The 24914-nt window shown below is 43.3% G+C and overlaps 1 protein-coding gene across 9 annotated transcripts in view; it reads left to right on the forward strand.

The window, feature by feature from the left end:
- The window catches only part of SYCP1 (synaptonemal complex protein 1), a 327903-nt gene that overhangs the window by 135879 nt on the left and 167110 nt on the right, over nt 1-24914 (forward strand). For 7 of the 9 annotated variants that reach the window (XM_033919065.1, XM_033919067.1, XM_033919068.1 and 4 more), the window contains 4 exons: nt 923-955; nt 1575-1636; nt 4857-4973; nt 23619-23723. In XM_033919065.1, coding sequence (XP_033774956.1) covers nt 923-955; nt 1575-1636; nt 4857-4973; nt 23619-23723 — 317 coding nt within the window. The remainder of the gene's footprint in view (nt 1-922; nt 956-1574; nt 1637-4856; nt 4974-23618; nt 23724-24914) is intronic. The other 2 variants (XM_033919066.1, XM_033919073.1) reach the window with 2 other exon arrangements.

Consider the following 24914-nt stretch of genomic DNA (forward strand, 5'->3'; position numbering starts at 1 on the left):
GATTTTTATTTTTGTTTTCACAGAACAGACTCCACTGGCTCTCTAAACAATATGCCTTACCAGGGGGTAAGGCTTACTGTTGTGGCACCTCTACAAAAATGTGGGGAGGTGGAGGAAGGTGGGGGGAGGGACCCCGCTCGAGACCCACCGGGTTTGACAACCCCGAGGTCAGATGGACCCCCAAACAGGGTCCAACCCAAGCTCAATCCGGCAACAAAAAGAGACAAAAATTTCAAAACAAATTCCAACAGCCCTACCAAGGTAGATGGGTACAGCTCTGCACACCTGCTGGAGACTGAGTAGGAAGGGGTTACATGATATGTACAGTTCCAAAGCTTTGTCTCAGTCTCCACCTGCTGGTCATGATCAGATATAGACCCGCTTGTAAGATTAATCCTATACAGGTCTGCCCTGTCATATGACACAGTTTTGTTTGGGATGTCTATGAGGGTCAAAAGTCAAATTTCCTCAAATAATAATAAGCTGTTAATGATTTTAACAGGAGTTGCCATCCAACAAATAACACACAATTGGAAAGACTATAGAGGGTTGAACTACTGTTTCTGGTGGAGTTCGGTGTGTCATGTGTATGAAATGGAAAAAACATTGGCAGTTAGAAGAGGTTATTACAAGAAGTTTAAAGATGTGTGGGGTCCATTAATAGATTACTATAATAAATAATTGTATTTATCCCCATTTAGTATGTATATGGTGGGAGGATGGGTGGGGGTTTTTATGAAAATGTGATGGGTAATTACAAAAATATTTGGAAAGGGAGGGATGGGAGGTAATTTATAGTATAAGATGACTGTAGAGTTTCAAGTGAAGAATGTATATTATGACTTGATTTATTGTACACTTGTTTTCACAATTTAAAAATGAATAAAGATATATATAAAAAAAAAAAAAAAATCCTATACAGGTCTGAAGAAGCTAAAAGAGAGTAAATTAGCAGGTAAGAACCTAATTTCTCTTTACTATTTTTTAAAGAGGGGAAGAGAATTAGATAGTGCAGTGATTCCCAACCCTGTCCTGGAGGAACACCAGGCCAATCGGGTTTTCAGGCTAGCCCTAATGAATATGCATGAGAGAGATTTGCATATGATGGAAGTGATAGGCATGCAAATTTGCTTCATGCATATTCATTAGGGCTAGCCTGAAAACCCAATTGGCCTGGTGTTCCTCCAGGACAGGGTTGGGAACCACTGAGATAGTGGATGGAGAAAAGTACTAATGAAAATGTAACTCTACTTTGTGGTCAGGGAAATTGTGAGGTTGAATTACAATTAACATAAATGCATGTACTTCTAAGCATATCCTTTATCCTTAAGCTTAGGGCTCCTTTTATCAAGGCGCACTACGGGGGTTAGCGCGTCAGACATTTCATCACGCGCTAACCCCCGCAGCAAGTCTATAAACTCGTCAATGGAGGCATTAGCGACTAGCACGGCAGGCGGTTGAATGCGCAGTATTCCGCACGTTAACCGCCTACTGCACCTTGATAAAAGGAGCCCTTAATTTGTAGACAATTTAGACAAACAGATTGTATTCATACTGTTCTGTATTTAATATAGGAGAGATGAGCAAATTGAAAAATGATAATGAAACTGAGCTTCAGGGACTGAAAAAAGCTTTGGTAAATATTGATTGTCATCTATGTGGTATTTGTAAATTAATAAAATGGAACTGTATTTTGTAGGTATCCATTTCTCTTTATTTGCAACATACTAGCTTTATGCAATTCCCTAAGTATTGTAGAAAGTTTATATTAGGTTTTTCTGGTGCACAGTCCTGACAAGTGAATGGGTTTCTTTCCCCAAACCGCAAGTCTTTGCAGAAGGATGTCATCTACATTCTTTTCAGCTCTGCTTCCTTCCCTAGTGGGCTGTACTGAATCCTTGTTTTTCTTTCTTTTCCCTTGTTGTCTTTCTGATCTGCTTGGAGTATATTTTATTTTTGGGGTTTTATCTAAATCTGGAGGCTAAGAGAACCCCAGTAGCACTGGGACAGCTCTGCCTTGGAGAAGATGCAGACTCTCTGAGCAAAAGTCTGCAGCTAACAGGGCTAACTTTTAGGGAACCTGTTTATAGCCGGCCTGCGTTTTCATTTGTTAAGCTCAGGGTCCATTTGCCTGGAAACTAGGCATGTCCCTGATTTATCAGGTGCTTGAGTGCAGGCTATTGGAACCTGTGGTGGTTTGGGAAGGGTTTTAGTGGGTGCCGGCTGTGCTCACTCTCTCCTGCTGCAAATAAAATTTTTTTAAAAATCATTCAACTTTTCTTCAGGGTCATCTCATGCTGGGAGCCTCGACCCTGAAAAAAAGTTGAAACATAGCATGTTGGTGGAGGCGCTCCCGTGATTTATCTACAAGATAAGTCTTGTTTATATAATTATTTATAATAAGTTCACATAAATTTATAGGTGATGTAGTTGCACAATTAAACTAAAAAAAGGATTCGGTGAAGAAAGTGGCTCATACTATCCTGACATGAAATATGTTTAGAAGGAAGAAGAGCCTACTGAAGATTCTACATAAAAGGCTTTATAAGGGATGACTAATGAAATAGCAATAATAAAAAAAATAGCAAAACATTATTATGTACTGGGCTGCTGGTGTGATGTATTAATATTTGTACTTTCCCAATTGAAGATAATCCAGGGACAGCAGGCAGATGTTCTCAAAGCCTACCCACCTCCCCTGGTTGGCTTCTTAGCTGGCTATCTGAACTGAGGAGCACGTGCCTACGTCGGGCGGGAAGGCACACAAGCATGCGCGATGTGGTCAGTCGTGAACTTTCTTAAGTTCTTAAAATGCAAGAGCACTTTGGCAGCTGTCCATACTGGGACTACGTGGATGACATCATCCACATGTGAAAATATCTGCCTGCTGTCCCTGGATAACACCTGTTAAGGTAAGCAACTCCTTTATGGATTGAAAGCTGGTTGAAAGACAGGAAACAGAGTAGGTTTAAATGGCCAATATTCTCAATGGAGAAGGGTAAATGGTGGTGGTGGTGGTGGGGTCTGTGCTGGGATTGCTGCTTTTCAACATATTTATCAGTGATCTAGAGATGGGAATAACTAGTGCAATAACTAGTTCAAAGAAGCGTGGGATGAACACAGAAGATTTAGAATCAGAAAATAATATTAAAGATTGAACTAGGCCAGTTACTGGGCAGACTTGTACGGTCTGTGTCTGTGCATGGCCGTTTGGAGGAAGATGGGCAGGGGAGGACTTCAATGGCTGGGAGGGTGTAGATGGGCTGGAGTAAGTCTTAACAGAGATTTCGGCAGTTGGAACCCAAGCACAGTACCGGGTAAAGCTTTGGATTCTCGCCCAGAAATAGCTAAGAGGAAAAAAAAAAAATAATAATAATAATAATTTAAATTGAATCAGATTGGGCAGACTGGATGGACCATTCGGGTCTTTATCTGCCGTCATCTACTATGTTACTATGTTACTATGTTAATAATTACATTTGTTGATGACACAAAGTTCAAAGTTGTTAAATTGCAAGAGGATTGTGAAAATTGCAAGAGGACCTTGTGAGACTGGAAAACTGGGCATCAAAATGGCAGATGATGTTTAATGTAAGCAAGTGCAAAGTGATGCATGTGGGAAAGAGGAACCTGAACTATAGCTATGTAATGCTGGGTTCTGTGTTAGGAATCACTGCCTAGGAAAAGGATCTAGGTGTCATAGTTGAGGATTCGTTGAAACCCTCAGCTCACTGTGCTGCGGCTGCTAAGAAAGCAAATAGAATGTTAGGAATTATTAGGAAAGGAATGGAAAACAAAGATGAAAATGTTATAAAGCCCTTGTATTGCAGTTCTGGTCGCCATATCTCAAAAAAGATATAGTGAAATTAGAAAAGGTACAGAGAAGGGTGACAAAAATAATAAAAGGGATGGGACGACTTCCCTATGAGGAAAAGCTAAAGTGGCTAGGGCTCTTCAGCTTCGAGAAGCGACTGCTCAGAGGTGATATGATAAGAGGTCTATAAAATAATGAGTGTAGTGGAAAGGGTAGATGTGAATCATTTGTTCATTTTTTCCAAAAATACTAGGACTAGGGGACATGCGATGAAGCTACTAAGTAGTAGATTTAAAACAAACCAGAGAAAATATTTGTTCACACATTGTGTAACTAAACTCTGGAATTCGTTGCCAGAGAATGTGGTGAAATCAGCGGGTTTTAAAAAGTTTTGGCTAATTTCCTAAAAGAGAAGTCCATTGGCCATTATTGAAATGGCTTGGGGAAATCCATTGCTTATTCCTTGCTTATTCCTAGGATAAGCAGCATAGAATCTGTTTTGCTATGTGGGATCTAGCTAAGTGCTTGGGACCTGGGTTGGCCACTGTTGGAAACAGGATACTGGGCTTGATGGACCTTTGGTCTGTCTCAGTATGGCAATTCTTATGTTCTTATGTAAGAGAATAGATTTTGATTCTAATTTCTTGGATCCAACTCACTCTAACCCAGAGCTCTCTGCCCCTGAATCCTATGGAATAACTTCAGATTCTTCTTCTCTTCTACAAGAAGGAGGTTTCCAACTGAGAGTTTGTCATTCACCAGATTTGTACATCAGATGGGTCAAACTTTTCCAGTAAAGATGGAATCTGAAATTGTGCTGAGGGCTGTTATTTGATGCCTTGGACTGTGAGCAAATTCCAAAGTTCCCCCTTCTATCATCTCATGAGGGACACTGTGTTTAAAAACTGGGAGATGCCTCTTCTAGTGCCAGTAGCACCAAGGAGCGGACAAAAATGGCACTCATAATTCTCACCATCATTAATAAAAATAAAGCATTTCTTAGTTTATTACAAGGTTTCTAATAGGTTCTTGTTTTGTTTAGGAAAGTTCACTAATGGTTCAAAAGGATTTGGAACAACAAGTAATTCAGGAAAAATCACAAAACAGAACATTAATGAAAGAAATTGAAATGAAAGATTTTAACCATGGGAATTTCAAGGTAGGTTGGATTAATTTTATCATTTTATAATCATTTTGACTACATAATATGAGAACAATTTAGTAAAATTATGCAAATATCCTCTGTTTTAAAAATTTAATCATTATGTTCAGATCCTATGGAAATTTTTTGTAGTGTTGATTTTCTGGGGACAAAAAGGATGCAGTCATCAGTCTCAGCTCCCGGAGCTACATCAGACACTAGGTATACATCAGCATCGAGGAGGTCTCCATCTGCCTTAGCACTGAGTATCAGTAGTATTCATTATAGAACAGGCATCTTCGATCCCTCCCCAAGGTCAAGGAAAAATTGATTTTTGTCGTCATTGATCCAAAAGGAGTCCGAAGCTGTGCATCGGTTGGAGGCCAAGAAGTATCAACATCAGTCCCCCCTGCTCCAATTCAAGTCACCCCATATTTATGGCACTCTCCAATGGTGGATGGTAGCACAAAATTTTATCTGGGCTTTCTCTTCGCAGCCCCCTACCCACCAAAAACTTCTAACCACAGATGTTTTGATGCTGGGCTGAGGAACTCATCTAGATAGTCTCCACACTCGGGGAATGTGGTCTCACAATGAACAGACTCCATATCAACCAAGAGCTTTGAGCAATTGGGAATGCTCTCAAAACATTTCAGGCCTGCCTCCTTTAACAAGTAGTTCTTACGGATAATCAGGTTGCCATGCTCTATTTGAAGAAACAAGGAGGCACAGAATCTTAATCCCCTTGTAATGTGGCAGTTGAGAGTTGGAATTGGACCACTGCTTATGGTATGCTTCCCAGGGTGGTATATTTAGTAGGGAAATAGAATATAATGGCTGACAAGTTGAGCAGACTTCTTTAGCCTCACAAATGGTCTCTCAGCATGACAAGCAGTGCTCCCTATAAGGATTGGCTGGGTGTGTGCAAATTTTTTCTCATGTGAGCGACAAGTTCTAAAAAATATATTTTCATCTGAGCAAGTTCTAAAAACCAATAATTTCTAGATTTATAAGTATTTTTTGAGCGACCATGTAAAATCTGTTTGTTTTATTTATTTATAATCCGTTTTAAATCAAAGCAGAGAACAAAAGAAACATACATAAAATCAACACACCTAAAATAATTAACATAATATTACATTGATACAACTAACATAAAGTCCAAAAACATCACATAAAATTTTCTGATCACAAGGCAGGCAAACAGAAGAACTCCTCGCCTTGTGATATATTTGCAGACAAACAGAAAGGCAAGGGAGGTGTCTTTTCAACCAATGATCGTGTCTTTATTGAAAGCAATGATCCCAACCAGGATCCCAGTTTCTGTGTGTAACAAAACGCCTTCCTCAGGGGACACTGTTGGAAATATATATTATCCCAGGACAAGCAGGCAACATATTCTCACGTATGGGTGACGTCACTGACGGACCACTTTAAAAGTGCATTGCCACTTTAAGTCTTTAGAAAGTTCACAATAGCCTGCACTGTGCATGCACAAGTGCCTTCCCGCCCGACATATGCGCGTGGTCCCTTAGTTTTCTAGTTTCCGCAGAGCTAAAAAGATGCGTTTTTTCAATGGCCGTTGAACTTTTTTTCTTCCGCTGCCTTCCTGCTCTTGTGGATCTTTGACTTTTTAGTCATTTTCTTTTTTGTTTAATTTGTTCAAGTAATTTCAGTTAAAAAAAAAGTTACAATTTTCATTTTATCCCTCTCGTGGGTTCAGCCCAGTGGGGCCTCTTCGACCACCTTGGCCTCCACTTTTGATTTAGCCAAGGCCGTTTTGCCATCGATGTCCCACCCGCAGACAGGTTTTAAAATGTGTGGACACTGTGCTCGCCCCATATCCTTGACTGATCCTCATCGCTGGTGTTTCCAGTGTTTGGTGTCCGAGCAACATCCTGAGATCTGTTCCCGCTGTTCTTCTTTGCAAAAGAGAACTCTGAAGAACCGTCTCATCCAGCAGCGTCTCCTATTCGGTACGACAATGTAAGGAGACTCGACACCACTATCGCTGTTGACGGTGCTTTCCAAGTGGGCACCGCAGCTTTCGACACCGACAGAACCATCTTCGGTGTCGCATCCTTCTGTGGGTAAGCCGGCTAAGAAGCTTTCCCCCCACCCCGTCTGGGCCTCAGGTCAAAGTAGCAGTGAGTCAAGTCCTGCCGACCTTGAAGAGGCCCAAAAAGCACTTCACTCCAGTCTCGGTGAGTGCCTCGACATCGGCCTCCTCATCCCTGGAGCGTAGAGCCGCACTGAAGGTACTGGCTAAAAAATCAGCGGTACCGGTGCTTACTCTCAAGCAAAAAATAGACAATTTGCTAAGAAAGGAATTGAGTGAGCATTTTCAAATGCTGGTGCCGATCCAACTTCTACCCATGTTGACACCGACACCCCCGGTGCCAGTCTGGTCTGAGCTTTTGATGCCGGTTGCACCTCCAGTGGAGTCTCCATCGGTGCCACCGCTTCTTGTCAAGGAATCGGCACCTATGACTCGCGGGCACCAGTCGTCCTCAACACAGACGTCATCTGAGTTGACGCTGGTGAGGTCTGGGAAGGCACTGCAAAAGTTAAAACATCTTGAGCCTTCGACACCGAGTGCTCGGTACCGTCCCTATTTGGTTCAGGATTCGGACTTTTAGTGGGACGACTCTGAACAGGATCCTATCCTTTCTGAAGATGAGAGTTCTTCAGATGATGACTTCCCTTGCCATTCTTCTCAAGAGACTCCTGTGTTGTCTGAGAAATCTTCTTTTTCCAAGTTTTTCCGAGAGATGTCCGAAACTTTGTCCATCCCTCTTGAAGCTGGCTCTAAAAGATTTAAGCAGTTTCTAGAGTCCTTAGATATCAACCGCCTAAGGAACCTCAAGCTTCCCCTCCATGACATCTTAAGGGAAACTTTCTACAAGAATCTGGAAACACCACTCACCATTGCTTATATCATATGCTCTGCCTCCCAGAATTATTCTGATCTATCTGAACCCCACCCAAGAACCCTTCACGTTTTAAACTAGAATCTTTAACTGGTTTACATCAGATTACTCAGCTGGACCCTCTGGTAATATCCTCCTTCTACACTATAGCATTTCAGACAGGGTCCAGCTAGTTTTCATAAGCTGCTTTCAAAAGGAAAAAGAAAAACTTTTATCTTCAGGAGGTACTGCAAGCCAGCCTTCTGGTTTCACTTTTAAAACAAACTTTAAACTTCCAGTAGTCTCTAGAGTTGCAGACCTTCCCCATTAACCCTGGGTTTAACCTTCTTCTTAACTGTAGTGCAACATGGCTACTAAATTCTCCTTCTCAAACAGTATTTTAGTCCAGCACCTTTCAATTACCTCAGCACATTTAAATTTCCATGGAATCACTCATTACATTATTTTTAGTACAGGACGGCATTCACCCAAGGGTACTCAAGGAACTAAGGAACGAAATAGCAGAGCCACTTCGACAAATATGCAACCTATCCCTAAAAACTGGAGAGATCCCGGAGGACTGGAAAATAGCAAATGTCACGCCCATCTTCAAGAAGGGTTCAAGGGGTGACCCAGGAAACTACAGGCCGGTGAGCTTGACCTCGGTCCCGGGAAAGATGATGGAAGCGCTGGTTAAGGACAGCATCTGTGAACACATTGAAAACAGTGGGCAGCTAGAGTCGAGTCAGCATGGCTTCTGTAAGAGTAGGTCATGCCTTGCAAACTTATTGTACTTCTTTGAGGGGGTAAACAGCCAGGTAGATAAAGGGGAATCTATAGACATCATAGTCTACTCTTTATTATTTACTGAGGTCTGTTAGCTTCTATTGTTATTTATATTTATATTTATTTTTAAGTTTTAATATTTTGCTGTTTATTATTTATTTGTTATATATTTTTTTAGATTATCTGTACCCCTGAGGCAGGCTTCTCTATAAAGTCGAAACATGGACTGTGTCGGGTCTACATCTGCAAGATAGATTACTTTTAACATACTGCTTTATGACAACATAGCATGTTTATGATTTTTTATATTTAATAAACTTTTCATTATCTCTGGTTCCTTCCCTACTTTCTCTTTATTGGACGAACTATCCAACAGGCATTATATGTTGCATTTAGTTAGCTCTGTTCTGATTATTGCGTAATTTAACAATTGCTTTTAATTTACGATTCACCCTCATACTTACCTCTAGCAGGTGTTCAAGGATAGCAGGCATATATATCTCACAACCTATCCATCTCCCCTAGTTGGCTTCTTAGCTTGGCTACTGAACTGATGGTCCTGCAAGCCCACGTCAGGTGGAAAGGCACCAGCAAGCACACATTATGGGCACCGCCTCAAGATTTAAAGTGTCCTTACCAGGTTCTAAGGATGATGTCACCCACATACGAAAATACAGTATATGCCTGCTGTCCTCGGAGAACACCTGCAATATGTATTTTTGCTTTCTATGGCTTAGGTTCCCACTTTTGTTAAGTTTTCAACTGGGAAGATGGTTCTATTGGCCTTCTTGGTTTAGAACCCTTTTCTAATGGGGGACAGTGCTCTGTTCTTTGGTACAGGTATATATGAGCAGTGAGCCTTCACAGGACCCTATATAGGGTCTTGTCAAAAAATCTGTGGTTCTCTCTCTCTGCTGGTAGGATAGCATAAACCTAAGTGGTTGGACTGTATGGCAGTACTCAAGGAAAGGAAATTAGCAAGTAAGACTAAATTTCTCCTAGATTCAATTTTTTTAAACTACACACATTATTTGAAGGAAAAGTATCTACAGTAAAAGCAGCTGAAAATCTCTGGATACTTTTTTTCTGGGACAGTTTTGAAAGGGAAAATATCTGGTTAAGTTTAGGCCAACTATTTATGCAGCTAGACATCTAATTAAGTTTAAATTGATATCGCTACATATCAGTGATTTAAACTTTGGCCTGTAATGCTCCAAATGCTGTGTTCAGGTAATTGTATAAATTTTGTCTGGCTGGCTAAGAAAGTCTATGCAGCCAGCAGTGAGGATTTATAAGATTTAGATTTTTCTCATAGGTGGAATTTGCCTGTTTATTTTGAAGTAGACAAAGGGTAAGGAAGTCATATTGGCAGTGGCAGTGGTGGGAAGAGGAAAGCAACTCAGCAATAGCAACTGAAAACACATATATTATCCCAGGACGAGCAGGCAGTATATGATTAACATAAGGGTGACGTCATCCACGGAGCCCCGATTTAGACAGCTTCATAAGCAATCTTGCTTGAAGAACTTCAGAAAGTTTGTGACTGCCGCACCATACATGCGTGAGTGCCTTCCTGCCCGATGTAGGGCACAAGTCTCCTCAGTTCTAGTTTTTCCATGGATCTGAGAGTCCCTACTTCGAGGTTCAGCATGATATATTAGTGCCTTTCAGCTGCGGCTTGTCTTTTTTCTTTCGAGTTGTGTGCTTCGCACCTTCATATTTTTCCATTAAAAAAAAAAAAAAAATTTAATTTTTCTTTTAATCGTTTTGATGGTGGGGCCTGTTCTGCGGCCTCAGCCCTCAGGCTTTGATTTGGCTGAGGCTATTTTTCCCTCCATGTCCCATCTGATCACTGGATTTAAAATGTGTAGACGGTGTCAGCGTGCAATCTCTATCACAGACTGCCCCCATAACTAGTGTATACAGTGTCTGAGCCCAGACCACTGTCTGGAGTCATGTGTGCACTGCACTACGTTACAAAAACGATCTCTGAAGAAACCTCGGGTTCAACAGGAAAAATTCTTCGGGATCATGTATCACACTCCTGATAAACCATCAACATTGGCTTCGATTTTGACACCAATTAAACCTGCCTCATTAACCAAGTCATCGTCCTCGGGGAAGACATCAACATCAAAGACATCAACATCCCCCGATGTGTCGATGTCTACATCGCTGTCACCGACTCAGGGTAAGCTAGCCACTAGCTTTCCAAACGGAGTTTCAGGCTGTACAGTCATTGAGTCTAGTCGTGACGGCCGCTCAGAGACCTATTATGCAGTTTGCCTCCATGCCTCCAAATCTCAAGGGGCATCATCATCAATGTCTCCCTCCCCGGAGAGCACCGCAGCACCAGTGGTATCGTCTATACTGTAGGTATCGGTGCCTGATTTAAAAAATATGCTTGAGGCTATCTTTCACAGGGAGTTTGGTAACATGTTTGCCAAGTTTAATCCCACATCGACACCTCTGTCTGCAGACCAGTCTGAGCATCGCTCTGTACCATTGGAAGGTGTCAAATCATCAAGGTTGTCTCGATGTCGTACTTCGTCCTCGAGTCATGCTTCACAGCATCGATCCAAGTCACAGAGGTCTTGTTCTAAGCAACACTCCAATGAGACTTTCTACACCTCCATCGAAGCAACATCGATTTTCGAAGCAGCAATCGATATCACCTCGACATCGATCATCGAGGCAGGACTTGTACCGCTCTAAGCATCGCTCTTCGAGGCAGAGATCATCTTCGCCTAAGCAGCGAACATTGAGGCACAGATCATCATCTCAGATTTGATCTTCGGGGCCGACAAGCATTAATCTTCGAGGCAACGGTCATTATCTCCTCGACGTTCATCAAGGCAGCAGACTCCATTGTCGAGGCATCATTCTTCAGAGTGTCCCCAGCAGGGAAATATATTTCTAAGTCGAAACATTCTTCACCAGCACGCTCTAAGAGGAAACATTCTGCATCTCCTGTCCCTTCCACCCCTCAATGTTCATGGGGCCGTTATTCCTCTTCCTCTTTGCCTGAGGACTCAGATATTCATTTTCAGTATGCTCTTGCAGCTTCACCATCTTACTCGGTGCCAGAAGGTTCTTCAAGAACAGGTTCTTGTTCTTCTCCTCAGAGGGAAGTTTCACCATCTGAGCCAGTTTCTTTCACCAGATTTCTCTATCAAATGAATAAGGATCTACAAATTGTTCTGGAATCCAATTCTAAATATGCTAAGGAGTATTTGGACGTATTGGAGCTGTCTCATCTTCCTACAGAGTCTCTTAAGTTACCTATGAATGGCATACTTAAACATACTTTTAAACAAAATCTGGATACTCCATACTCAGTTCCAGCAGTGCCAGCCAAACTGGATTTTCGTTACAAGGTAGTTCAATGTAAAGGATTTGAGAAACCTCAACTTTCACACCACTCTTTGGTGGTTGAATCTTCCTTAAGGAAGTTCAACCCTTCTAAGGTGTATGCTGTGGTTCCCCCTGAACATAAAGGTAGAACCATGGACAAATTTGGTCACAGATTGTACCAGAACTCCATGATGACAAATAGAATTCTGAATTATAATTTTGTCTTCACCTCATATTTGAAATTTTGGATTAAAACCATGCCATCATATTTCAAATACAGTAAAACCTTGGATTGCAAGTAACTTGGTATGCAAGTGTTTTGCAAGACAAGCAAAACATTTTATTAAATTTTAACTTGATATACAAGCAATGTCTTGCAATACAAGTACATACAGTATACACGCATCCCAACATCAGAACTGAGATGATGATTCTTCTTTCTCTGACGCTGCAAGAGTGTAGTGACTGTTCTAAACGAGCGAGGTCTTGCAATATAAGTATATACAGTATTGTGAATTAAAGTTTTTCGGTTGTGAAACGAATCATATGAGTTTCAATTATTTCTTATGGGGAAATTCGCTTTGATATACAAGTGTTTTGGATTACAAGCATGTTTTTGGAACGAATTATGCTCGTAAACCAAGGTTTTACTGTACTCAGGGCCGGATTAAAGGATAGGCTCAGTAGGCACGTGCCTAGGGCCCGAAATGGTCAGGGGGGCCCACTGAAGGAGACCACTAAAAAAAAATAAATTTCAGATTGCGATGGGCTGGCTCCCCACCTCGATCGGCAACACCGGGCCCACTTCGTTTGGCAAAACCATGCCCCCCCCTCGATCGGTGAAACAGAGCCGGCCAACTGCTCTCTCTCTGTTTCTCCCAGTACTGCCAAAGCCTGTAAACAACTTTAACACATGCCGTGGGGCTCTAACAGTATGCATGATGCTACCGGCTTCTCTCCTCCTCCTCCTCCATCAACCAAATGGGAAGTTACATTATGAGGGGGGAGGAAGGAAGCCGTCAGCGACATGCGCACTGTTAGAGCCCCGCGGCATGTGTTAAAGTTGTTTACAGGCTTCGGGAGAGAGCAGTAAATGAGTGGAAGTCAGCAGGCCTAGGGAGGGGAAGATGGAAGGGCAGCTGGAATACGGTATGTTGGAGCAGGGGATAAGAGGGAGGGAAAGTAGGGGAAATGTTGGACAAGGGCAGGAGGGGCGCTAGATCATAGGGTGACAGAGAGAGAACAGCAGGAAAGAGAGCTGAAGCAATCTTCGACCCTGAGGGGAAGGGAAGAGAGAGGTGGTGAGATGATTGATTATGGGGAGAGGGACAGGAGGGAAGAGAGATGGGATAGGAAGATAGTGAAGGAAAAAGGACAGGGAGATGTCAGGAGAAGAGATACTGGGCTACAAGAATGGAGGGAGGAGATATGCTGGAAATTGTGAAATCGTGGGACCGACCAAGGGACCGACCCTTGGTCGGTCCCACGATTTCACAATTTCCAGCATATCTCCTCCCTCCATTCTTGTAGCCCAGTATCTCCTCTCCTGACATCTCCCTGTCCTTTTTCCTTCACTATCTTCCTATCCCATCTCTCTTCCCTCCTGTCCCTCTCCCCATAATCAATCATCTCACCACCTCTCTCTTCCCTTCCCCTCAGGGTCGAAGATTGCTTCAGCTCTCTTTCCTGCTGTTCTCTCTCTGTCACCCTATGATCTAGCGCCCCTCCTGCCCTTGTCCAACATTTCCCATGAATGACAAGGACATGAATGAGAGGAAGATAACCTCTAGCCCCTCACCGCTGCTGCTTTCCCGCATGCACCTGACGCTGACGGCACAAGTTCTTTCCACTTCCATCATCTTCCATCTTCTCTCTCCCCCTCCACCCAGGCAATTCACTGAGGGGGGCAGGATAACTGATGGAATTGCCTGGGGTGGAGAGAGAGAGAGAAGGGGGCAGATGATGGAAGTGGTGAGAACTTGTGCCGTCAGCATCAGGTGCATAAGGGAAAGCAGCAGCAGTGGTGAGGAGGTGATAGGCCCTCACCTCCTCACCACTGCTGCTGCTTTTCCACATGCTGTATAGGGGGAAAAAGATAAAGTTGGTGAGATAGAGGAGGGATGAAGGAAAGGGGGTGGCAAGCTGTTAGTAGACACAGTGAAAAGAGGGAAACTGAGGACTGAATAGTAAGAAAGAATTTAATTTAGACGGAGGCAGGAAATAGAGAAGGAAGAACAGAGAAGAAAAGGGAAGAGAGAGGAGAATTCCCAGAAACGGGGGAGACAGATATCAGATCTGAGTGGAAGAAATGAGAAGAGAGAGGCGCTAAAACCCACATGGGGGAGAGAAGGAGAGATGGAATGAGAGAGATGCCAGACCATGGGGGGGGGGGGAACAGAGGAAAGATGATGGATGCTAGACCAAAGGGGGGCAGGGGGAGCAGAAGGAGAGATGGCAGAGGGAGGTAGAGATTTTCTGGAAGAGGCAGACACTGGATATAAGGAAGCGAATGACAAGAAGAAGAGGAAAGCAAAAACCACATGACAGACGTAGAAAAAAAATTCTATTTTTTTATTTTATTGCTTTAGCATAAAGTAGTATTGTAGCTGTGTTGATAAATGTTTAGAAATAGAAATGGAGATCCTTTTATTGGACTAATTTTAATATATTTTTGGCTAACTTTCAGAGACCAAATTCTCCTTCCTCAGGTCAGGACAGGATATTGTAACAGCAGTATACTTTACTGACCTAAGGAAAGAGGGTTTGACCTCTGAAAGCTAATTAAAAAATGTATTAATCCAATAAAATGGTATCTTATTTTACATTTTTTTGTTTTATTTTTATTTGTTAATTTGTAAAGTGATTTATTTCTCTTTTTTTTAAATTTACATCAGCTATCTTTATATTTTGTTCAGTATTAGGGGATATGCACCACTGTTTCTTCACCCCTAAACTGTACCGTTCCTTCGGTTTGTAACACAAGGCAGCATGCTGAATGCTTTGCACTGCTCCGATGGTCACAGAATTCCTATGATTGTCAGAACAGCACAGAACATTCAGCCCGCCAGCCATCACTAAAAACCTCTTCCGTGCTTTTGTAAAAAGGGGGGGGGGGGAGTTTAGTTTGTGATTACTTATTCCACACTGGGTGAGGGTGGTTCTGTGTCCTGTGTGTATGAAAGACATGGTTTTCTGTTAGCATTGTCCAGCCTTGTTTTGGTGAAATGCATCAGGCATGGTTCCTGGGAGCACCTTGAATATACCTGATTTGAATCTCCTTATTGGCTGCCGATCTTCTTTTGTTCCACATTGGATTCTTTGGTGGACCGCTTGCCTTATTTTGTTACAAATTACACAGAAAGACAGTGAGGATCTCCAGAAGGATCTGAACCAGCTGGAGGAATGGGCGGATAAGTGGCAGATGAAGTTTAACATAGACAAATGCAAGGTGATGCACCTGGGTAAGAAAAATAAGGAACATGAATATAAAATGTTAGGTGTGACATTGGCCAAAACCGAACAAGAAAGGGACCTGGGGGTGCTGATAGATAGGAACCTGAAGCCGTCGGCTCAATGTGCAGCAGCGGCAAAGAAAGCAAACAGAATGTTGGGCATGGTGAAGAAGGGGATCACGAGTAGATCGGCGGCCGTTATAATGCCGCTTTACAGAGCAATGGTCAGACCACACTTGGAGTACTGTGTCCAACACTGGTCTCCATACTTAAAAAAGGATATAACCCTGCTGGAAAGGGTGCAGAGGTGAGCCACGAAACTAGTAAAAGGTATGGAAAATTTGAGCTACAAAGAATGCCTCGGAAGACTGGGACTGTTCACCCTCGAGAGGAGGAGACTGCGAGGGGATATGATTGAGACTTTTAAAATACTGAAATAGAGCGAGAAACATCGTTGTTCACATTATCAAAAGTGACACGGACAAGAGGTCATGGACTGAAGCTGAGGGGCAGCAGACTCAGGACAAATGTCAGGAGGTTCTGTTTCGCTCAGCGAGTGGTGGACGCTTGGAATGCTCTCCCAGAGGAGGTGGTGACGGAGACTACCATTCTGGGTTTCAAGCGTAAGTTGGATGCACACCTCCTTGCAAATCATATTGAGGGATATGGGTAATCAGGGTCTCCATCTGGGAGCACCTGGCTTGGCCTCCGCATGTGCGGGTCACCGGAATTGATGGACTGGTGAAGGCGTTTCTTATGTTCTTATGTAAGAAGGGTACAGTTAGAAGGATATAGATAAGGTTAAAATAAATAAATAAAAAGAGGGATTGAAGGGTTAGAGGGGTACATACAGATGACTACTACGCAGGTCCTAGACCTGATGGGCCGCCGCGCGAGCAGACTGCTGGGCACGATGGACCTCTGGTCTGACCCAGCAGAGGCACTTCTTATGTTCTTATGTGCATGGAGTGGAACATACTAGAGGAGTTACCCATTGGTTATTAATATAGACTTATGTTTCGGATAGTATTACTGATTTACAATGCATTTGAATCTAATATAATAGAATGGTAGGACGCGCATGCGCACTAAAAAAAACGTGTTCCCTGATCCGTCGCGTTTTTTTTAGTGCGCATGCGCGGGTTTACGTCACCAAACTCGGCAACTTGGACAACAATTGCGCTTATGCTCAAGCCGCCACCACGAATCCTCTCTCGAACCGCACCAGGATCGAGAGAGGAGCTGCGGCGGGGGCTTGAGCATAAGCGCCATTGTTGTCCCCCTACCTAGCTGCGAGGCTGCGGCGGCCTTCCTCACAGTTTCACAGTGTTTGGTCAGCCAAACAATTCCTGCCGTTGACCAAATTTGCCCCACCGTTCCTTCCCTTCCTCCATCAGGTACAGTTCAGTTCCGCCTATGTTAAAAGCAGCTGCTTTGAAATTGGAGCCCTGCCGCCACCGTAACACGTTCCCTCTGCCGCGGTCCCATATGTCAGAGAAGGGGCGGGACCAAGGCAGAGGGGAAAGTGCTACGGCAGTGGCAGGGCTCCGATTTCGACGCGGCTGCTTTTAACATTGGTGGAGCTGCACTGCACCTGATGGAGGGAGGGAAGGAAAGGTGGTTGTGCGCTGTTGAGCCCCTCTGCACGGGCCCAAACCAAAAAAGGAGCCAGGACTCTTCCCAACCCGGCGCCGCCAGACCTGACAAAACGGCCCTACACTCACAGACCCGCGAGCAGGGTTGCCATGGAAACCTAACCGGAATTACATGCAGTCGCGCAAGGGTCAGTGAGAGGGGATCAGGAGCTAAAGAGAGATTGAAAAAAACAAACAAACAACAGTGCACAAGTAGAGAGAGACACACAGACAGTCACAGAAGGACAGGGGGCTAAAGACACAGATTGAAAAAATAACAAAACACAGAGGACAAGGAGAGAGAGACACAGGAAAAAAAATGACAAACAGACATACAGCAGCCAAGGAGACAGACATACTTACATACAGCGTCCAAGTAGACAGACAGAGAGACAGCAAAAAAATACAAACAGCCAAGGAGACAAACAGAAAAAAATAAAAATTACAATGCCCAAGGATAAATTCAGGAAAAAAACCCTTCCAGACATACAGTGGCCAAGGAGTTAGACTGAAAAAAAGGCATACAGACATACAGCAGCCAATGAGACAGACAGACAGACAGCGACCAAGTAGACAATCAGCAAAAAAACACAAACAAACACACAAAGCAAAAAATTAGAAACATACAGCGGCCAAGGAGACAGGCATGCAACAAATAGGAAAAATAAAAAAACTTTTAATAAATCAACCATACATGAAGAAGGAATAAAAAAATAAAAAAGGGAAAAGACACCTACAGGGAAACACAGGATCAAGAGCATACAGAGAAAACAGAAGTTTGCAGGAATCAGGAACATATAGAGAAAGGAGAGCAGAGACCCCTGCAAGAAGAGAAAAATAGCAAAGAGACTGGGGATGAGAAAGAGCAGAGATGCTTGCAGGGAGAAAAAGCTAAGCAGTAATGTTACAGCTTGAGAATGCAGACTGAGGAAGAAAGCAGAGACAGCGCTACACAGGGAAATGGAGGGAGGAAAGAGACAGAAAGAAAAATACAGACAGACATAAATTCTAGCACCCGTTAATGTAACGGGCTTAACGACTAGTACTTTTATATACGTATGGATAGGGTTTAGAGTTAAAGTCCTGGGCAAGTAGGTGGGAAGGGAAGGAAGGGGGGTTTTGTTCAGAGATGTTTGGGGCTTGCATAGAACTAAAACTGTACACTGGCACGGGTATGGTAATCTTTGTTATTTGTTTTGAATTTCATAATAAAAGAAAAAAAGAAATAAAAGTGGAAATAAGTAAATAAGAAAACAGGTAAATGTGGGCAGGGGTGGGGCGTGGATGGGATGTGGGCGGGGCAGGGCTAGGGGGCCCAGTGTACTTGTGTGCCTAGGGGACCTCAAAGAATTAATCCTTCCCTGACTGTACTTACCTTCTCATCGTCTGTCAGAGTTTAAACATGCATTGTGCTCTCACACAACTCTGAGTGCACATGGTGTAGGCAGCATATGATGCCTTTGAGATGTCTTCAAGAGTCACAGCTTTTTTAGTGGCCATGCGATGATTGGTATGCTTGAGACTTGTGGACATGGAACCTCAACTCCAAGATAGATTGGCGAACATCCCCTGTCTTGGAGAAGAACTTTTTGGGGAATCCATTCAGGCTGCCCACTAAACAATTGTCTGAGCATGAAAAATCCTTTGCCTCATTACTCAGAATCAAACCTAAACCTTTGGTTTCCAGGGGATTTAAACCTTCTTCCTCTTATCAGAGGCATTATCCCCCCCCCAAGTCTGTGCCATATTCCAGACCACCGCCAAAGAAGCAGTCTCAATAACAACAAAGTCAGCGGAAGCCTCAGATACCGGCTGCGGCCAAGCCCACACAGCCTTTTTGACCATCTCAGCCAGAGCATAACATTATTCTCTCTGCCTCTGTCTTCCCATCGGAGGTCATCTTCACCATTTTTATCACCAGTGGGAACTGATCACTTCTGACCTCTGGGTGCTTTCAGTCATCAAGGAGGGTTATTTAGGTAGGGTTATTCTCTTCATTTCCTTCAGTTTCCATCAGACCACCCTCCAAGAGAGTTTCCTTCCAATTCATCGCAGCCCTCCCTTCTTCTCCAGGAAGTACAAGCTCTGCTAGCTCTCAATGCCATAGAGAGAGTTCCCCTGGAACAGCAGAACATGGGGTTTTACTCCTGTTACTTCCTTGTTCCGAAGAAGACGAGAGGTCTTTAACCAATATTGGATCTAAGAGCTCTCAACAAATTTCTCGTCAAAGAAAAATTTCAGATGCTGTCTCAGCATCTTTGTATCCCCTTCTGGATCACAACAATTGGTTATGCTCTTTGGATCTCAGAGGCTTACACTCACATTCCCATTCATCCAGCCTCTCGCAAGTTCCTAAGAGCTCTCAACAAATTTCTCGTCAAAGAAAAATTTCAGATGCTGTCTCAGCATCCTTGTATCCCCTTTTGGATCACAACAATTGGTTATGCTCTTTGGATCTCAGAGGCTTACACTCACATTCCCATTCATCCAGCCTCTCGCAAGTTCCTCAGATTTCGGGTGAGAAATCATCATTACCAATACAGGGTGCTACCTTTTGGCCTAGCCTCATCTCCCAGAGTTTTCACCAAGTGCCTAGTCATGATAGCAGCAGCCTTATGAAATCACGGACTCCAGGTGATCCCATATCTGGACGACTGGCTCATCAAAGACCCATCTCCTCAGGGGGTTACTGTAGCGACACAACAGACTATTTGGTTCCTGTAAAATTTGGGATTCGAGATCAACTTTCCCAAATCCCAACTGTGGCCCTCTCAAACTCTACAGTTCATTGGGGCTATTCTGGACACTGTGCAACTCAGGGAATTCCTTCCCCAGAAGCGTCAAGATGCCCTTCTACAACTTTGCCACAAAGTTTCAACCCTCACTTCTCTCTCAGCAAGACACATGATGATTCTTCTAGGTCACATGGCCTCTGCAGTTCACGTGACGCCTTTTGCCATACTTCACCTACGGATTCCTCAGTGGACTCTTGCTTCTCAATGGTCACAGGCGTTTGACCCGCTCTCAGCACATTGCAGTAACATCTTTTCTACAGCAATCTCTTCAATGGTGGATGCTCTCCAGTCTTTCCAAAGGTTTGCTGTTTCAAACAACCCCTCCCCAGATGGTTCTCATGACAGATTCATAAACCTATGCCTGGGGGGCTCATCTAGATGATCTCTGCACTCGAGGCCATTGGTCTTCCGCAGACCATCAAAATCACATCAATCTGTTGGAACTCAGAGTGATTTTCAATGCTCTTAAAGTTTTTAGCATCTCCTACACGATCAAATGGTGCTCATTTGTACAAACAACCAAGTAGCCATGTAATATGTGAACAAATGGGGGGACAGGATCTCTCCCTCTTTGCAAGGAAGCTCAGAAGATTTGGAATTGGGCAATTCCTCACAACACTTTTCTGAGAGCTGTTTACATTCAAGGGACGAAAAATGCACTGGCGGACAAATTGAGTCGTCTCCTACAACCTCACGAATGGACACTCAATTCTCCGTCTCTCCATCGCATTTTTTCCTAGTGGGGGACTCCCCAAGTAGATTTCTTTGCGTCTCCCCACAACAACAAGCTGCCTCAGTTCTGTTCCAGAATCTACTTTCCTCATCGCCTGGAGGCAGACGCTTTTCTCCTGGAATGGACGACCAGATTCCTATGTGCGTTTCCTCCATTTCCTCTTATTCTCAAGACATTGGTCAAACTCAAACAGGAACATGCCACCATGATTCTGATAGCTCCTCGGTGGCCCAGACAACCTTGGTTCTTCCTTCCAGATGGTATTGGAGCCTACCAGGGATCAGGCGATTCTGGACCTGATACTCACCAATGGAGATAGTGTCACAGAGGATTGGACTTTTCCCCGTGCTTAGGGAAAGATTGAAGAGCGCAGCTAACGGGTCTGCCAGGACATCTCTTAATTCCCTAAGCACTCTGGGGTGCAGTTTATCTGGTCCCATAGCTTTGTTCACTTTGAGCCTTGATAGCTCTTGGTAGACGCTGCTGGCGGTAAATTCAAAATTCCGGAACGGGTCTTCTGGAAAACAGCTGACATTATTCCGCTCCACAAAAAGGGATGCAGGTCAGAGACTGCAAATTACAGACCAGTAAGTCTCACATCAATAGTGTGTAAACTTATGGAAACGTTGATTAAACACAAATTAGATACGATTCTGAACGACGAGAGGCTGAGGGATCCCCACCAGCATGGATTTACAAAAGGAAGGTCCTGCCAATCCAATCTGATCAGCTTCTTTGACTGGGTAACGAAAAAGTTAGATAAGGGAGAGTCCCTGGATATTGTGTATTTGGACTTCAGTAAGGCTTTTGATAGTGTTCCACACCGCAGGTTATTGAACAAGATGAGTTCGATGGGACTAGGAGAAACATTGACTGCATGGGTTAAAGACTGGCTCCGTGGCAGACTTCAAAGGGTGGTGGTAAATGGTACTCCATCCGAAACGTCGGGAGTGATCAATGGAGTGCCGCAGGGCTCGGTCTTGGGTCCAATCCTATTTAATATCTTTGTACGGGACCTGCCTCAGGGGCTTCAAGATAAAATTGCATTATTTGCTGATGACGCTAAACTGTGCAACGTAGTGGGCAGAGAAACCGTGCCCGACACTATGACGCAGGACCTACTTTTATTGGAACAATGGTCCACTACTTGGCAGCTGAGTTTTAATGCCCAAAAATGTAAGTTTATTCACCTTGATAGTGGAAACCCCTGCAGAATTTACACCCTGAATAGTGAGACCTTAACAAGAACTATTGCAGAACGGGACCTGGAAGTAATCATTAGTGAAGATATGAAGCTGCCAATCAAGTGGAGAAAGCTTCATCTAAGGCTAGACAAATGCTGGTTTGCATCCGTAGAAGTTTTGTCAGCTGAAAGCCCGAAGTTGTAATGCCGCTGTAGAGGTCCATGGTGAGACCTCATCTGGAATATTGTGTTCAATTTTGGAGGCCACATTATCACAAGGATGTGCTGAGAATGGAATCGGTTCAGCGAATGGCCACTAGGATGGTCTCAGGACTCAAGAATCTCTCATATGAAGAACGTCTAGATAAGTTGCAGCTGTACTCTCTTGAGGAATGCAGAGAGAGGGGAGACATGATAGAGACGTTCAAATATGTTACTGACCATATTGAGATGGAAGAAGACATCTTTTTCCTTACAGGACCTATGAAAACAAGAGAGCATCCGTTAAAAATTAAGGGTGGGAGATTTCATGGCGACATTAGGAAGTATTTCTTCACCGAAAGGGTGGTTGATCGTTGGAATGATCTTCCACTTGTTGAGGCCAGCAACATGCTCGATTTTAAGAAAAGATGGGATAAACATGTGGGTTCACTTCGAGGAAGTGCTTAGGGGGGAGGGTTCTTGTGTGGGTAGAGTTGTTGGGCCGAAGGCCATTTTTTCTGCCTTCATATTCTATGTTTCTATGTTACTTCAGCTCAACAGCAGGGAGCCATTACTTCTACCAGTTTTTCCATCTCTGCTTACAGAGTCACTATTCTCTTCTTCATCCCAACCAGCCATCTCTACATCTGACAGCTTGGTTCTTCTTGACATGAGTTCAAATCTTCAGTTTTTGCAATCTGTCAGAGACATTTTAGATGCTTTCAGAAAGTTAGAGCTATGGCAGCTTCTGTAGCTTTCCTTAGATCTACTCTTATTGAGATCTGCAAAGCTGCCATTTGGTCCTCGGTTCATACCTTCACTTCTCATTATTGTCTGGATTCCTTTTCCATACGGAATGGCCACTTTAACCAATCAGTATTACAAAATTTATTCTATTAAATGCCAACACTCCCACCATCCCTTTCTGGTTAGATTGGAGCTCACCCATATGTTGAGAATATGCTGCCCTCTTGTCCTGTGATAAAGCACAGTTACTTACCGTAACAGGTGTTATCCAGGGACAGCAGGCAGATATTCTCAGAACCCACCTCTCCTGGTTGTCTTCTTAGCTAGTTATCTGAACTGAGGAGTTGCGCACCATTTGTCGGGCAGGAAGGCACTCGCGCATGCGCAGTGCGGCAGTCACAAACTTTCTAAAGTTCTTCAAGCAAGATTGCTTGTGAAGTTGTCCGCATCGGGGCTCCGTGGATGACATCACCAATATGTTGAGAATAGCTGCCTGATGTCCCTGGATAACACCTTTTACAGTAAGTAACTGTGCTATTTGTATGGGTATCTTCTAAAGGTACCCAGAAAAATCATTTGAATATCAATCTCAAAAAGACTATTGAGCAGGAAGTGACATCAGGACAATCCTGTCTATTACAGAGAATTGCTTAATAGGTCATTTGGCTAGTCCATATATGACTTCTGATGATATTTTTCCTGTATGTGAGACATCTGTTTGTTTTTGGGTTGTTGTTGTTTTTAATCAAAGAAATGGGAATTTATTCTCATTAACTAAAATTCAAGAAAAAATAAGAATGTTACCAGAATTCAAATTAATGTCTATCCAATTTGCAAGTATATATATTCTGTGTATATATCTTAAACAGGGAACAATTCAAGGCCTAGTAGATGAAAAGGACCATCTTGAGAAAACAGTCAAAATATTACAAGAAAATGAAAAAGAATTACAAGATATTATCCAGATCAGAGAGGTTTGTAAAGATATATATATATATATATATATATATATATATATGTATATATGTATGTATGAATGTACCGTATATACTCGATTATAAGATGAAATTTTGGGGCCAAAAAAATGGCCCAAAATTGGGGATTTTGTCCTATATTCAGGTCATCACCTGACACCCTCCCAGACTTGCTGCAGGCCTGCTATTAGGCTGAGACTGGAGGGATCCCTCCCATCTCCCATCCTAGCTGATACTAGCAATATTTTACCCCTCCCCTGTGTACCTTTTCCCTGGTGGTCCAGCAGTGTATCCCACACTGAGCCCCTCCTGCCAATCTCACAGCCAGCGGCACACACAGGCCGGCACGCAGGAGCAAGCTTTTAGTTTCTCCAGACCGGTATAGGAACCCACCCTTTCTATTGTTGTGTTCTTGCGTGCAGATTTTCATTTTTCAATCGGTTTCTAGTATTTTTCTAGGGCCGGGGAGATTAAGAACAGCGGCTGTGGCTTGGCTGGCATAACTGGCGAGCTGTGGGGACTTTGCTATTTGCAATTGTTCCTTTGCATTTTCCAACAGCATTTCTATTTTTATTTGTTGATACTTCTGTTCGGAATCTTGTTTGTTTTTCTGTATATAGTTCTTAGTTCTGCTTGGCAATTTGGCAGACTGAGGTAATTAGGGAGAGGTCACATGTTATGTACAGTTCTAAAGTTTTGTCTCAGCCTCCACCTGCTGGTCATGATGAGATATATACCTGCTTGTAAGATTAACCCTATACAGATCTGGAGAAGCTAAAAGAAAGTAAATTAGCAGATAAAATCCTAATTTCTTATTTTACTTGATGGAGCAGCTAGGATCAGATGCAACTTGTGATTGCTCTTTCCTGGGTTACCCTTCTGGGAGGGCTGTCTGATATCTGAGTGTGGTTTGGGAGAGGTGTTTTTTAAAGGATGGGGGGAGTTACAAAAGGGGATCAGAATTGGGGGCTGGGGAGGAATGACAGATGTACTTATGTAGGTCCCAGCCAATATTCAGCTAATTATATGGGTCGCATCTGAATACTGGCTGGGATGCGCATAAATTTGCATGGGCTGCAGGCATCCCATCAGACCCAGATATTCAGTGCTGTAATGGGAATGACCTTTGGGGCACAGGACTCAGGGGGGGATTTAACGGCCAATTATCATTATGCTGGTGCCAAGCTGAAT

This window comes from Geotrypetes seraphini, chromosome 13 (assembly GCF_902459505.1).
Source record: "Geotrypetes seraphini chromosome 13, aGeoSer1.1, whole genome shotgun sequence".
Classification (NCBI taxonomy): domain Eukaryota; kingdom Metazoa; phylum Chordata; class Amphibia; order Gymnophiona; family Dermophiidae; genus Geotrypetes; species Geotrypetes seraphini.